The sequence below is a fragment of the Thermobia domestica genome, chromosome 4, assembly GCF_964235325.1.
Source record: "Thermobia domestica chromosome 4, izTheDome1.hap1.1, whole genome shotgun sequence".
Lineage (NCBI taxonomy): Eukaryota > Metazoa > Arthropoda > Insecta > Zygentoma > Lepismatidae > Thermobia > Thermobia domestica.
Genome location: NC_137457.1, coordinates 225828163 through 225846145, shown reverse-complemented (window position 1 = coordinate 225846145; position 17983 = coordinate 225828163). Strand labels below are relative to the sequence as shown.

The 17983-nt window shown below is 35.3% G+C and overlaps 1 protein-coding gene across 1 annotated transcript in view; it reads right to left on the bottom strand.

Moving 5' to 3' along the window:
• The window catches only part of LOC145683880 (uncharacterized), a 141817-nt gene that overhangs the window by 54538 nt on the left and 69296 nt on the right, over window positions 1-17983 (bottom strand). Inside the window, exon 2 of the mRNA XM_081755513.1 lies at window positions 220-376. Coding sequence (XP_081611639.1) covers window positions 220-376 — 157 coding nt within the window. The remainder of the gene's footprint in view (window positions 1-219; window positions 377-17983) is intronic.

Genomic DNA, 17983 nt, shown 5'->3' with positions numbered 1-17983 from the left:
CTCGATACTAATACAAAAAAACTTAATATTATTCAAACGTACTTCTCAGAACAAATGCTATTAACTAAGAGTATTTAATTTAGAGAATGAATAAGAATGTTGTCTAAAACTGTTACAAACAGACGAATCAAAAGTCCTTCATTACAGTTTTACGTATATTACGAATTACGTGTATCATGTTACTTTGTAATAAAACTAATATATAAATACGATTGTTACCATTGTCTTCATCGTCAGGAGGCCCATATCCAGAACCAGCTTCAGGTCCATATCCGGAGCCACTTGATTCCAAATCATCCTTCACCTCTCGGTGTCCTTCCAAAACTTCGTCATCAATGTAGATTTCATCTTTATTCCATGTATCAAATGTATTTCCCTACAATAAGAAAATGTTCCACAATCAAACTTTATATGCTAGCTTATATACATGTACAAAATTTAATATAGCATGCATAAATACGGTAGTAACAGAAAGCAATATTTGTTTTAGCACGTCGATCGACGACACAAACTATAAACGATGGGTTACAGCTTCGTATAATTTGAAAATTACAACAACTGTAGCAAAATCTCTGTACAAAAGCAAGTATTATTAATTAGTATAGTACAAATAGTAGTGTTCTTATTGGCCTAAACCCAATTATAAAGTTGTGCAAGAAAATACTGCGTCTCTACGCATCAACATGTTCGACGAGCGAATGATGCTATTTTTTAATTTGTCCACTCTGAAGACAGTGTTTATATTGTATGTCATTGCGAGGAAGAGAATATTTATCTACCTATATCTATATCTATGGGGCAAGGGGGTTGCAAAATAATGAGAACGTCTGAATAATATTCAATATCAAATCTCATCTATTTTGAATCCAAAATATGCTTTCTGATCAAATTTGCAAATTGTGAATGCCCTGGTATATGTAATTATATTTAGTACTACCTTTTTGTTGAATTAATTATCCTTCTCTTAGGTTTTGTTAAGCATGGACTTGAAAAAATGCCTGAAGTAACGCAACTGCGATCTCAATATTACTTTGTCATGCATGATTGATACATGACCAATATCTGCATAGAATTTTCCTTGGTGTACTCCCGTTTCCTTGCGCCTTATTATTCCGGGGGAAAAAAATCGTCAGGTCATATCTCGAGTCCCTATCACTCTGATCACAATCTTAGTTTTAACTCTTCGCTATGGAAGTCTCAATAATAACTGCATTACTACGTCAGTAAAATTACTTTCGACTGTTGTACCAAAAGTGATTCAATGAGAAGAGAATGTCACTGATTCAAATCATGTTTTAATTAGATCAGATCAAGATTTAATACAGGATGGCGCACGAAATGATCCACCTTTATTATTATTATTATTATTATTATTATTATTATTATTATTATTATTTTATCGTTTCAGGGGAACAAGAAATTGCAATGTACACTTTTACAGCAGTAGCAGTACAGTTTGGAGAAGAAATTGACATCTAGCTCCCCCTGCCGCTGCTAGAGGGCTAGTCTTCAAGATGGCTGACAAGAGCTGACTGTCCACAGGGCAGCGCTCAACAATCGTGCTTTTGTTCCATGAATCAAAAAGTGTTATTGTTGCTCAAAGACGGTTTCGAGAGAGGTTTAATACCCGATGGGCTCCCTCCAACAAAACCATCCACAGACTGTATGAAAACTTTCAGAGGGAAGGAACAATATTGGAACCGAAGCGTTCTGGACAGAAGCCTGTTTTCGCCTCAGAATATTGAAGCTGTTAAGAGTTGCAATGCAGAGGAGCCCCGGGAAGTCGACAATAAAGGCAGCAGTGCAACTTAGCATATCAAGACGTTCGGTTCAACGATTTCTGAAGAGTGACCTCCATTTTTATCCATACAATATGACTGTTGTGCAACGATTCACAAATGATTACAAGCAGCAAAGATTAGTGTTCGCGCAATGGGCAGAGGGTAAGCAACGAATCCTTCACAACGCTTGGTTTTCTGACGAGGCGCATTTCCATTTGGACGGAGTGGTCAACAAACAAAATGTGTATTTTTGGGTCAATGAAAATCCACGGTTGATTCATGGAAAACAACACCACGCTACCAGGATTACAGTGTGGGTTGTAATTTCCAGCCATGGACTAATTAGGCCATTCTTCTTCGAAGAAACAGTAAACAGTGAGCGGTACTTGACTATGCTCCGGAATAACTTGGTCCCGCAGTTGCTTGCTACTGCTCTGCCCATCAACACGCAGTGGTTCATGCAAGATGGAGCCAAACTGCACACTGCGAATGATGTCTTGGATTTCTTACACGAAATTTTTCACATGCGTGTTATTTCTGATCGGTTTCCAGACCGGTTTCAGCTGGACAATCTTGACCACCTCATAGTCCTGATCTTAACCCATGTGATTACTTTCTGTGGGGGTATTTGAAGGAAAAGATTTTTCCGAAACATCCCAACAATTTGGTAGAGCTCAGACGACTTCTTGTTCAGGCTTGCAGTGAAATTAATGAAAACATGTGTCGTCGAGTAGTGAATAACATGAATGTTCGATTAAATGCAGTTCAGGTCAAAAATGGCGGCCACATTGAACATGTTTTGAATTAGAACATTTCTCCACAGTACACTCTTTCTTGTGATGTGAATTTCTTTCTGTTCTGGTTGTGAATAAAGTTTTTATTTAAAAAGAAAATGGTGGATCCTTTCGTGCGCCACCCTGTATATCGAGAAAGAAACCGCTAGCATGAATAAAACAGTATACGATAATAAACTAAGCTTTTCAACCATAATAAAATTTAGTAAATTCTACGATATTTAAAACTCCTGAATTTTAAGATCAATATAAATGCAAGATACTATTTGATTCATGTTAGATTAATTTTTACTTAAAAAAAAAATCACATGCAATTTAGCTCATACATAATACATAATACTTGTCGTTGTAAAGTAATTCGACTATCAAGCTCGAGTATTTATTCACAATTTACAAGACAACAACATTATTGAAATCGATACTGTATATTGCATAAATATGTCAGAAAGAGAAATTTTCTTCCTCATTTATGTGTTTTTGAAATAAATATAAAATTAATCTTGAACTTAATTGTACTTTTCTGCAAATCGATGTTTCTAATCCATATGGGGTTCGTCTACAGGTTTTTCAAAAAATTAAAAGAAGAAAAACCAACACGAATCAGCCCTACATGTAATTCCACTGAAGTAAACTCCCACAGAAACTTCATCTACACATGATTCTATAGTGCCGCCATATTATCTTGCAGATATATGGCTTATGGCGACATCATAGGATCATATATAAGCAAAGTCTCCGTGGATATTTATCTCAGTAACATTACCTACATATGGAACGAATCACTGCAGGCTTTCCTTTTAATTCCTTTTTCTCCCCTTCTCCTTTAAAACACCTGAAGACGAATCCCGTGTGGATTCGAAACGTCAATGTTTTTTTCGCAGAAATATAGGTGTGTTTAATGTAAGAATAATTCTATATCTGATAAGAAGGCACGACCCATATATAATCCTTAACCCTCTTCCCTTGTTTATCTCACAATTTATAATTACTTTCAACAGACACACCTACACGGCAAGTCGTTGCCATGGCAATACATCGTATGACGCATGATAACGTTATTCTTTTCTTTATTTCTTTGAAATCTCTGAAGATATATATATATATATATATATATATATATATATATATATATATATATATGAAATTCACAATAAAAATAAATAACTACCTCACTAAATTTCTTGGAATATGCATTTAACTATTCCCTGTTGTCTTTTCCGGTAATAATAATAATATGATAAGAAGAGGTAAGAGAAGAAAGAATTGGTACGAAAAAAAGGAGGTAAGAGTCATGTTAAACATTTCTTTTTCATTAAAATACAGCCCCACAGCAAAACATGCCGCGATCTGCGATATAATAGCAGAATATTTGCCATGCCTGTGCAGAAAAATTGCCAGATGAAAGAAAATATTACCAACAGAAAAGTGTAAAACTTGCCTGTTATATGTAGATATCTTAAATGCACGGACGACTCGCATAAATATAGTTTGAACTGTTTTTTACGTCGCGTAAAGCGTATTTTTTACAATTACAAGTGTTTCTTCTGCAGAAAATTTTTGACTTACTAAAGCTCATCGCAGAAAGACAAAGAAAGTTCTGCCATCGTGAAATACAGCAGTGTGAGGTTATTTGCTCCGTTTTATTATCATATTTACAAGTTAACATTAGCTGGAATTACTTCTACAAAGATGATGTCTTTTCTTACCAATGTTTTGTCGATCGATCGCAAAGTTGGTATACTGGTACACTTGAAAAGCTTAGTATACATAAGCAGTATTATGGTGTGTAGTCGTTTGGTTACAGGCCATCAAAGTTTGAGTTTGGATTTAGTCAGTTACAAATAAAAAAAATAAAAAAAAATTTAAAAATCATGAAACAAATTTGTTGCTGAACGATAATTTTGAGACATGAGAAAGTAAATAATGGGATGGTTGATTAACTATGTCGTAAGGTCAGTATATCTATAATAGAAATTTCATTTTAAAAAATTAACCAATGAGAGAGAGAGCTTTTTCGCAATAGGGAACTTACTAGTTCCAGTTTCCTTATCATTTGGAATAATAATAATAATAATAATAATAATAATAATAATAATAATAATAATAATAAAACTACGCATTAAATTAGTCAAATGCATGGTCTACTAATTTACAGCAATACAGAAAATTGAGTATTACCTGTTATTCTTTCTACTTGTAAGCCCTTGTTGACATACAAAGCACTACAGCAAATGTTCTCCTTCAACATTTACAGCAAATTTACATTTAAAACGCTTACTGTAGTACATGAAGTAATAGACTGTTTAAGAACATGTAGTTTTACCTCAAAATCGACCGATTTCATTGAAACTATTACCGCCTTCAATGGATATATCACGGTAGTTATAGATCATTTATCAGCAAGCTTAGACCATATGGAACTGACCAAATAGATAAAACGAGGAACAAGTTGTATGAAATATAGAGTAACTAATTTCCTTTTATTGCCTAACGATTTTGGGAGTATGAGAACGCGAATAAAATTCAAGTACGAACTCCATGCTATACTAAAAAATCTAAACAAGAAGATAATGAACTAGGAATGTTGGGAAACAGGAATGTAACCCAAGTGAAATCTCGTCGAATTTTCGTCCCTCGTCAAAGGTAACTGTTACCGAAATACTTGGTAAAAATCAAAGACGACATACCAAGGTACGTGATTTTGCTTATTTTATTATCATACACTAATACACACGTATCTAAATAAAAAACTGAATATGTTAACGTTTTATTGCTCATTAATCTTATATTTTATCACGAATAGAAAGGACACTTCACTTACGAAGTTACAATGTACAAAAAAGCTGCATTATCTTCTTCAAATGGCATTCATTTATTTACATACTCACTCATAATCACTCACTCACACACACACTCTCTCTCTCTTCAGGAGAGTACCAAATTCAGAACGATTTTACAATAAATTCCTTAGGAACTATTTCGTCATAACTGATTAAGTTTTACACTTAACCCTCCATAGCCCGCGTAGTCAATTGTAACAATAAGGCACGCGTGCGGAGTCTCAATCCGCAATATTTATTTATCTTAATTCTAATTTGTATTTTGTTTTTAAGATATATTAAATTGTTTAATATTTTCTTTGCAATGTTTTTGACAATTGCCCACGTATATTTTACAGCAAAAATTCCTTTAGCAGTTCTAAGAAAATTAAAATTTCTCTATCCGTGGAGTGTGACTCCGCGGTGCGTGCTACAGCGGATTTAAAAAACAAAAACGGTCTGGATATGCAAAAACACACTGAATTCAATATTACTAAATTCTGACGGTCCAGAAATTGTCTATTTTAAAGTATAGTAAAACTTTAATTGTCCGAATCAATTGGGGCCGTACCCCATTCAGATAATCAAAAATTCGAATAAATGGATTTTAATTATTTACTGTATGCTACATTATATATATATATATATACGTGTGTGTGTGTGTGTGTGTGTGTGTGTGTGTTGAAAATGGGAGAAAAGAATTATTTTTAAAGAAAAAAGAGCTTTTAATTAATTAAATTAAAAATCAACACTTTTACATGTTAAGTGTACTTACAAGTGCTGTACATTAGTACAGTATGTACTCTACTACACAGTACATGTTCGTGTTGGGCCTACACTAGCTTCACGGAGGGAACGAGAATAGCGCGCGTAATCAGAATCATAATTTTGCAAATCGCAGTACGTTTGTCTTTTTGTTTTTCCAAATTCTGAAAGCGATTCGGATAATCAGGATTCGGATAGTCGGAGTTTGGATAATTAAAGTTCTACTGTATAACTATTAAATAAAAACTTTCAAACATAAAGTTTCGAACATTTCATGATCAGCCCCCATAAATGATATTAAGAATTTCAGCTTATCCACCAATGCAGCAAAATTGTTTTTTCGAACTTCTGCGTTTGCATTTTAACAGATAATACTAAAAATATTACTGAATCAGGATACTTTCTTCCACTTCCATTCAGGAGAGATCAAATTATAATGCTCTTTAGTATTTCCATAAATACGAATTACTTATTCCGTCATTACAGTTTTAAAAAAAAAAGCAAATGTCAGACCGAACTGAGAATTGAAGCCGGATCGACAATCAATTAGCTAACAACTATTGATGCCGATGCACTACCCACTACGGTACCCAGTCCGCTTCCTGATAAACCTAACATGAGATTGGTGTTCAGCCACTTAACCACAATGACTGTACCACATCTTTTATTGTGTATATTAGTGAACCCATGTGTATATTAGTGAACATGTATAACGCGGATTTTGGGTCCGTCCACATCCTTTACACTCACTGAATTTTACTAAATACGAAACCTACACAGAAGACAGTGTGATAAAACGGGTCGTTATCTTCATTACATAGTACAAGCTAAACCATTAACTTTCTTAGGTTCCATTAACTTTTAAACTAATGGGCAAAAAACTATGAAATTTTGCAGTATGCATATGTCGACAGGAGGACACGGTTTGGGCTACTTTATGGTACCACAAAGTTAACAGTGTTGCCAACCTAACATAAAATAATCTTTTCTCAAATGGCAGGGCTCATAGTCTGGTCTGGTCTCTTGCAAATAGTTAAAAAAGTGATCAAAAGCACACGAAAAAGTGATCAAAATCTCATCATGCCCCTTTTTCCTTTGTCGATTTCTCCATCATCTCTCTCGTTGTTTGTTGTTTTGTTTCATCTTTTCTTCTTTACAGGTTTTGTAAGTATGCTTTGTAGTTACGGTAAGCAGACTTACAAGCAATGTACAGAACAAGGCACGATCAGATCCGACTCAAACTTCGCCCAGAGAACATATAATAGAAAAGTAGAAAAAATGCCAAATTAGAGCTGTCCCCATCCAGAAACACCAGAGATATGCTCCGCAACATAACGCACCACGCGACAATATGATATAAGGTAAACGTCGCAAGATACCCTTTATGTCGGAAACGGAAAGGATGGGCAGCACCAGGATATCAAGATATTTGATATGCTATAACACTGACTTGGCGGCCATCTTGAAAGCCGCCATCTTGGATATGGCGTAAGGTGTTGAAATGAGAAGCGGGGTGTATGATATATCAATGTAAGGTAAAATGCAAAAGAAAAACCAATGATGTAACCGCGAAAAACGTATGTGTGATGGTATGGACGGGACGAGGTGCAGAAGACTCGGGCAAAACAAACGTGTATTCGAAGGGCAGAATAATAGGGCAAGACTCCACGATAAATGATACGTGACAAGTAACTGCAACAGTGTCTGTGCATGGAAGTGTATCCTCCGCCTTGACAGATTATGCCTTCCGAGGATATTGGGATTCCGTTTGGAACAGTGAAAACCATAATTGCAACCCGCGATACGATCACTTATTTGGAGACTACATAATCTACAAAGAACTATCTCTTATGGAACAGCAATTCGGCACCTCACTCCGGAGTGTAGGACATATCATCTTGGATTGGTGATCCAAAGCGCGACCTACCTGTGATTGAAGCCCACTCCTGGACACCGTTTTGTATGTTTCTTGTTCAATTTTCTTGCAGTTTCGTGTGAACAAGAGACATTTCGGCCCACGTTTGTTTAAACAACACTATCTGAAACAAAGCACGTACGGATGAGAAAGGCCAGCCCTGTTCTAGCTTACATTTCTTTACGAATGTATCCTTTCCTTTGCACGGTTTGCTACACTGTTTCACGACGGTCCCAAACAGTCACAATATCAGGGAAAGGCACCAATATCTTCGGAAGGCATAATCGGTCAAGGCGGATGCACTTCCATGCACAGACACTGTTGCAGTTACTTGTCGCGTACCATTTATCGTGGGGTCTTGCCCTATTATTCTGCCCTTCGAATACACGTTTGTTTTGCCCGAGTCCTCTACACTTCGTCCCGTCCATACCATTACACATATGTTTTTCGCGATTACATCATTGGTTTTCCTTTTGCATTTTACCTTACATTGATATATCATACACTCCGCTTCTCATTTCAATACCTTACGCTATATCCAAGATGGCGGCTTTCAAGATGGCCGCCCAAGTCAGTGTTACAGCATATCAAATATCTTGATATCCTGGTGCTGCCCATCCTTTCCGTTTCCAACATAAACTGGTATCTTGCGATGTTTACCTTATATCATATTGTCGCGTGGTGCGTTATGTTGCGGAGCATATCTCCGGTGTTTCTGGATGGGGCAGCTCCAATTTGGCATTTTTTCTTCTTTTCTATTATGTGTTCTCTGGGCGAAGATTAAGAAGCTTCTGAATAAGTGGAACCAGCTCTGGCCTATTTCCGAATTTCTTTATCCCAGACAATGTATTTAACTTAGCATTGAGAGTTCTCAAAGCCATGAAATATTCAAATTCATCACCTACTCTTAAGAAGAACATATAAGAAGCATGATGAACCACACAAATACACACACACACAACGTTGAGCGGAGCGTTAACTATTACGAGAGAAAACTAAAAAACTATTATGATAGAAGAAAGAAAAGACACAGAAGAAATCTCAACCCTATCTTGAGAGCTTAAGCATCCACCAACCATCCACTGTGCTTTAGAAAGAATAAAAGCTGGAGTGAGAATAAAGCTGACTGTTTCACATGTGGCAGCAAGTACTGAAGCTTTCAGAAGAGTAATGAGTAACAGGTTTCGGCATTTTCCATTCATTTTTATAATATTTTTCTTAGAAAACTGCCATTGCAAAACATAAATCACACGAAAAAGTCAATGTGTCTGAGGAAGGCTATGTTACACAGCCGAAATTGTAACACAAATATATATTCTTAATATATACACTGCTTTGGTCAGTTGAAGTTTTATCAGTAATCTTGAATTTTTCGAAAGCTACAATGAATAATTTACGAGAAAGAAAATTTACCTCCCAAAAAAAGTAAATTTTAGTGACAAATTTGGAAAAAAAAAAAAAAAAAAAAAAACCTTTTAGTGACCAACTTGAAAAGAAATAACTTTCTGTTAAGAAAGTTACTCGCTATGAGCCCTGAAATGCCACTACGTCAGATTATTACATATTTCAAACCTATGTAGATATAAAAGGAAAACATTTAATAAAACACTTGCCATGCAGGGTTGCAAACTATAGACGCTACACTATCACAAACATCGAAAAACAACCAAATTTTGGAGGTTTCTACTGAGGATAACAACGGAAGCGAGAAGGGTGAAGTAATACACATCCTCAGTACTATAATGTTGAGTACTATGGTTATCATATGACGCATTTCGAACAACTAGAAACACAGTTATATGAAACTCAAAAATTTTTTTTCAAGGGATTTTATTTCGAAAATATGTTTAGGTAAGTATTACATTGAATTACGTAAGTAGTTGTCAGTAGACATAAAGATCATAATGCCGTTTACAGCAATCTGATATCTCAAACCACTCGGGAGATATGAAGAAAATGATGAAATTTGATATATTGCTTAAAATGGCGTATTTGTGGAAGCATTCTTAAATAATTTTTCATTTACTTTATTTCTATAACATTAAAACAATACCTTTTGGTAGGTATAATTACAGCAAGTTCTCGAAGTTACATAATTTTAAGCAGTGTTGCAAACCTTAATAGTTTTTACCATATACCTTAAATGGTTTGAGATATCGAATTGCTGTAAATGAAATTATGATCTTCAAATCTATTGAAAAAATCTATGCAATTACACGAGGTACCCATATGCGGGAAAAAAAAGCGCGTATACTGTAACTCACGAATTTTCGCATTTATTCCATTTTCCTTAGGTTTGTGGGTAAAAGTCAGTTATTAGTAAATGGAGGTAATAGAAAGCAATCCATCTAAGGAGGTATTTCCAAAAAATATAATAAAATAAAAATATAAGCAAAAAACAAAATTATGCTAGGTTTAGTGTATACTGGCAATCATGCTTTCGAGGTATTTTTGCAGTAGCATAGCACAATTGCAGTGGGATTTTCACAACTTCCAGCTGGATCAAGGTACTGAAAAGTGAAGTAAAATATTGCATTTATTGGTTTTACAGCTGGTGTGTAGATTAGCCAAATATAAATTAGCTTCTGTAACCAAAATGTCGTACGAAAATAATAGAAACAATTAGGAAACTTTTGTCTTAAAATTTGAAATGACTCGCACCATGGCTATGAGCATTTATTTGTTAAGAAAAAGAACGCAAACCAAACGTAGTCTCTGTGGTTAGGTGGGTAGAGTGGCGGACTAATAGTTTTTGTACTGTTTTGATAGCAGATCGAATCCCATCCCATGCTGTCTTTTTATTTATTTATTTATTATTACAGAAGATTATAAGAAGTGTATAATTGTCATGTTAAGAACAACAGAAACAATATAATAACGAAATAACTTATTGATAGTATCCTTTAATCGATGTATTTATTCAGGATTAGAATATTATTGGTATATAACAGTGATTGTTTTCAGTTTATGGTCTTCTATGGTTCTTCCCTGGCAGTTTTTACACAACTCACTTCACAGAAAAAAGAACATAACGCGACCTTCAGTCTTTCCAAATTTAGAACCAAACGTTACAGTGAATGAAGTAGAACGGCTTGTTGTGATGAAAAAAAAGGAAGAAATAAGCTGATGTCAAATTATCGTTCTCCTGTGTGTGTGTGTGTGTGTGTATGTGTGTGTGTGTGTGTTTTCTTTCTAGAGTATTGACTTTCTCTCTCTCTCTCTTTTTTTTTTTTTCCAGATCCCCAAGTGCAAGAAGTGCAATCATAAGTCTCTGTAAGGAATAAAGAATGCTTTCTTTGAACAAAACTAAATTATACAGATCTATTTGTGCGGAAGACGAACGCTTTCAAAAGAGTATGGATATGAACGATAATCATACCATTCTTCTAAATTATACAGTAGCGTGAAAAACTGATATTAAAATGATACAAAATGCAGGCATAAGCTTTTTCTCTAGCATGGTAACACATTAAACGTAACTTATTAACGTTTTGGGAGTACAAATTATCACTTTACGTGTCGGTGTAGGCCTATTCGTTTTCACATTCGAGCGACGAAAGAAGAAATTGTGGTAATAGTGATAAAAATCGAATTGGAGATTTCAACGAATTCAAGTTTAATGGCCCTACATATCGAAAAAGTCATTTTGATGTCTGTCCATCTGTCGTCTGTCGGTTCGTCACGCTTTTACATGCACTCAAATAGAGGCCATAATGTTCAATATATTTGGACCGAATTCTAGACATGAGGTTTTTATAACATTTTATCGTTTCGAATTCTATATCCTCCGACACCTTAAAAAGAAAGAAAATAAAAAGTAGTTTACTGAAGGATGAAAATTTAAAATACAAGTAATTAAATTTTTCTCAAAAACAGCTGTAATGATTTTGTTTATTTCTTACAAATATATTTTTATTAACAACCCTCCACCGTAGTATGAACCATTTCTCTGAAAAAATACATAAGGTGTAATTTACTGTATGATGCCTTTTTTTTGAACAATTTTTCATAAATCACATTTCATAAATAAACGTATCATTAATAACTTAACAATATGACATAACTCGTTCGTCATGTAAACATTCAGAAGGGGTGGTTTATTCTTAGAGTGAACATTTCCCCGATGCTTTTCCCATTAACGTCTCGGGCAATTTTGTAAACAAATGTTTCATTAATAACCTAATATACTGCATAACTTGCTTGTCCTCAAAACAACCAGGAGTATTTTTCTCAAGGAGTGATTTTTTTTTTTTTTTTTTTTTACAATTTTCTTAGTAATACATGGATTTGTTCTAATTTCAGCAATAAATATTTCAGTAGTAACTTTACAATATGGTACAACTCGCTTGTCCCGAAAAGAAAAATCCGAAAGAGGTAGTTTACTTTGACGGTGAAATTTTTCCCGACCATTTGCTTAAAAATTACGCGAGCTACTTGGTCCAGATTTCATAAATAAATTACCATTTGGAGTAAATCATTTATCCTCAAAATTACACATAGAAAATAGTTTACCTTTGGGGGTAAGTTTTTTCCCGATGACCTTCGCAGAAACAACTCAGGTGATGTTTGTTGTTCATATTTCATAAATAATTGTTACATACATAACCTAATGATATGATATAATTCCATCATTCTGAAAATCTAGTTTATACTTGGGGGTGACTTTTTCGACGACTGTCTCAGAAATTATTCAGACGCTTTTGCTCATAGTTCACATTCAATTATTTCCTTAATAATTCTAATATATGACATAAGTTATTTCTAACGGAAATATTACTAATGGATACTTAACGCTTGCGCCTAAAATTTCTTCGAACAAAGTTTTCCAAAACTCATTATTTTATTCGCATTTTTCAAATAAATGTTTTAGTAAAGCTGCAGCCTAACACGATCCAGTTTAAGAAATTTCAGAGAGAAAGTTCAGAGCGTTTGGTCCATACCCTTTCTTAAATATTTTAAATGTAACATCTAATCACAATTTTCCTAACAAAATTGAAACTCCTTTTTAAATTTGCCTTGTTGTGGCCAAATGGTTCAAGTGCATTGGTTCTGGATTTGATTCCCGGTGAGAGAGAATATTTTCATCCAACGTTAAGGTATAGATGACACGTCGGTGCAAAGAAAAAAGTGTTTAAATAAGCGTAACCAAGCTAATCAATGATACAAAGAAATAGTACAATTTTACGAAATTATCGAAGAAACGTTGTTAATATTAGGTAGGTGCGACTGAAGTGTCCAACCGATAATTGTCAATTCCAAATGAAAAAAAAAAAAAAAAAATACAATACCAGGTTAACCAGTGGTCTCTAGGTAAAGTTATCCTACTAAGAAAAAAAATGTTATAATCGCTGGGAAACATGTTAGAAGAACACAGTGGGTGAGAGAGAGGCTCCTTAACCTTCGATTTAGAAATAAGGTTGGCGAGAATTGTATTTAAAACAATAATAATACTGCAAATCAAACATAGTCTGTACTTTTGTTTGAGGGTGAGTATTGAAGTTCGTATATAGGTTTGCATTGAAATGAACTTTAAAATAAAATACCTGTTGATCATTGCTGGAGGTTTGCGGACAGGTTTGTAAGTGCATTTCACGAGGTTCGATATTGTAACGATCCTAGAGAACTCCTGAACCTTCCTCACTGTACACTATAATTCATGCTTAATTAAAACTCTTATTTGTTAAAATTTCAAACTATGGACCGTTATCACCTGTGCACCACAGGCAACATTTTGCCAGTAATTCTTTGTTTTCGCCCTATAAATGTCTTTGTTCATAAATTTCTCTGTGTATGGTTTTGCATATACGTGGCGTGGACATTAAATTTTGACTTCTATGCCATATGTATCTAATTACATACACAACTATAGAACGAACACAAGAAACTTGGAAAATATTATTTGTGTATGGAAAATCACACACGCGGCACTGCACGGGAGAGCCGTGTGTATGGAATTCCATATACATGGCAGTCAACGTGTTAAGAAACGTATAATAATAATAATAATAATAATAATAATAATAATAATAATAATAATAATCTTAAATAAATTTAAAACTCTGGGCTTAGTGCATTGGCACAATTCCACGAATTAAAAAGAATTTGTTTCCCTCTCATGTAAATGTAGAAGGACTTAGTCCCTGTTGCTTTCAATATACGATTGAAGTGTGAAACTGTCAAATGATAAGCTACATAAAAGGCCCTAAGCAACGTCATATAGTATAGGGTCTTCATTTCTAGGTTGTCTAAAGAACACTCGTTTCAGCACAGAAAAGAAAAATAGAAAATGCTCAGTTTTAATCTATGTAGAACAGGGTTTCCCACCGGTGTGCCGCGAGGAAATCGAAACAAATTATTAATTCTATAGGAACCAAATTGCAAGACATAGGGTAAAATATATATTTGTATTTCACATTACTATGAACCTCTACTATAAATCTATAATTTTAAGTTTCATACTGCGTTACTTTTCTGTACATTTTTAATGTTGAAAAACGTATTTATCATTGCCATGACCATTATTGCTTCTTTGTTGTTGCGAACTATTTTGTAACTTGAAATTTTAACATATCATTCAATAAATTCAACAAAGCAATCATGCATACAAATTACCTACATTTGTGTTTTTAAAGTATAGGAGATTTGTTTATTTGTTCGTTATTTAGTGACCTTCCCTTTTAGTTAAAGGTTAGATACAGTTTTCGAAAGAGAAAGTGGATTGTTAAAAACCCGAGTCCTATATTTCATTGCAATTGTTTTCTATTTTAAAATTAGAATGAAAAATAAGCATAATGATTTATCAGGGGGGAAAATCAGTGATCGAGCTTTCTTCTCTGTAAGAAGGAGATCAGTAATCACATTAAAATACCACGGTATTTTATATTTACAAATAATAATAGTAATTATATATATATATATATATATATATATATATATATATGGGTGTGCCGCGAGAATTCAAGTTGCACCTGTAGTGTGCCGCAAGTTGAAAACGGTTGGGAAACGCTGATGTAGAGAGTTTGTTTTTGTATGTGTATGTATTAGACTCTCACACAGAAAAAAGAGAAGGGACAGCAACAGTATGTGAGACTACAACTTACGTAACATGTTAACTACCTGTCTTATCATAGTTGAAAGACTAAAGATCAAATCATTGTCAAGGTTTTACAACGTTGTATTGGTAGCCAATCAAAATACTAGTTTCTAAGCTTTACGACTATGAATATAAAGTAAACCATTCGAAAAGTCATTATATCGGTGCAATGGCTGAGAAACAGAGTTCGAAAAGCAAAGTTCTTGTTTTGGTTCAAGAAGGTTACAGTGCAAAGCAAGCCGCTGAAATATGCGGGGTTTCTCCACGAACTGCTCAATTTTGGGTACAACGGTGTCGAGAGACAGAAGAAACTGAGCGCCGTCCTGGAAGTAGGAGAAAGCGTGTTACCTCTCCTGAAGAAGATCAGATGCTTGTGAGGACTGCAGTAGAAAGACCATTCCTCACTTCCAGGCGATTGAGGCAAGCAGCAAGTTTCCCTGCGTCTCGCGATACCGCGCGGAGGCGGCTGAGGGCTGCTATTCTCTTTGCGAGGAGGGCGGCAGTCAAAGAGTTCCTGTCGGAAGGACATATCTGCTCAAGAAAATGTGAATCGTGACTGGAAGGATGTAATCTTCAGTGACGAGTGCACATTTTCTTCTTCAAATGATGGCCCCGTTGTTGTGTACCGTCCAAATGGAACGAGATATGACTCACAATACGTTTATCAAAGAAGATTCTCTGGTAGGGTACCTGTGTCCGCTTGGGGATTCGTCTCCTCTCATGGACTTCAGTTCTTCATCGGGTAGAGGGGAGATTAGCAGCTGCGCAGTATTTATACATTCTTCAGGAAGTAATGCTGCCAGCTGTTCGCTTCCTCTATCCAAATGGAGTAATCCATTTCCAACATGATAGATCTCCGATCTACATGTCTCGATTGGTTCAAGGATGGCTTTCTAGTGAAGCACACCTTGACGTCTTAGAATGGCCTCCCAGAGGGGCTGATATGAACCCAATTGAGAACGTGTGGTCTGAGGTCACAAGAGAATAATGAGAGATACGTGGCCCTCACCGCCTCCAACAACACAACACAGTTTGTGGGAATTAGTAGAGAAGGTTTGGGAAGACTTAGAAAGCCATAATTACATCAGAAGGCTTATAGAAAGCATGCCACGACGGCTTGAGGCCGTAATTGATGCAGAAGGGCTTGGACTTCCTACTGAACTCTTTGGAACAATTAATCAGCCCTTTTAAGGGCTACATTTTAAATTCCAAAATGGTAAATTAAAACACAAATTAACATGAATCCGTTATTCTAAATAATGTTAAGTAAAAAAAGTTTTAAAAATTTCTCCGAGTGGATTCGAACCATTGACCTTTAGTTTGAAAAGCTCACATCTTCCCACTGCCCCACACCTCATTCTCTACAAAAAATACTTGAAGGAACGGATTAAGAAGCACAAACTTAAGTTGAATAATTCCTGTGTTATTCTTTTTTCATTTTAGAAAAGAACTCAGGGAGGGACAGAAATAAGGAAAAGATGCACAGAACTGTCGAATATTAAATGTAGTTTTGATTAATGGAGTAAGACACTGTAAATAGTTGATTGTTTGAAATATACTGGGAGTGACAAGACATTACCTCATGAAAACGACGAAGTGATATGTTAGTGGTGTTAGTTGCAAACTGTTGTAGAAGTGAAAAATTTAAGGAAATCTCTAAAACTCTGAAATCACAGATCCAAATTAACTGACTGTTAAGTAAAGGTGCTAAATCTGACTAAAGAAAGAAAAAGTATTAATAACCTGTGTTACATTTTCAGACATATCATTCTCATATCAAAACTACGATAGAAGTAAAGTATGAATAAAGGTGAATTTACAGTTCTGGAATACCAACAAATGATTTTGCTAGATGTAAATTTTGGGAAAACTTTTTTTTATAAGACTTTAGATTTATTTATTAGTTTGTTTGTTTATTAGCTTTCTCATGCCGTAAACGACGCCAACACCTAGTGGCCCACTTGCCGATAAATGGCGCTCGTCGAGATAGCGCCGCGTTGAGGGATTGCCGCTACTATGCCACTAGTAGTACGGATTCGTCGAGTCGAAGCAGATATCTAGAGTCGAGGGTATTCAAGTTACCACCACGTAACTTAGGTCCACGGACTTCATTTAGGTCCGCGCTCCTTCGATTTGTCGCGGCAATCGCGAAGGGACCAACATGAACTATCGCCTGTCATGTGCATGCGGTTATCATCATATATTATTTTTCCATGACGAAGGGGTCAAGAGTAACTCCTGCCTTTACATCATAAAGTGATAAATCTTGAGATGGGTGCGTATAATTGTATGAATTTAGATGGCAACTGTCGCCGATCACTAGCAAGTGAATATGGGAGAACTATGAAAAAAGTAAATAGACGCTTGCCATATTGTTATAAAATTACATGGCGAGTGCATTTGATCTGATTCCAAACATTTATCGTCTAATATACACGGTTAAAGGAGCACTCTAATTAGAAATACTAAAAAGACTTCGATTTATCACTCTATAAGCTGTGTTTTCTTCATTGCCTCCGTGACGAATTCGGAAGAACACGCAACTAATAATCCGAAGGTTGGTGGTTCACGGCCAGCTCGGGGCACTATTTTTTTTTTTTTTTTTTAACTTTTAAAATAAAATTTAGACTCACCTTCATGCAAACAAATTACACGTTATAGGCGATTTAACGTGTTTTGGGGGAATAATTTTGTGGTTCGTTGGCATTCCGTCGCTTCTCTGCCGCTGGTGGTATAATTTTCAGTGGGGCCACCGCCGATCGTCGCTGCGGGGCCGTCAATTTTTGGCGACATGTGGCTAGTTCCTATCGGTGGTC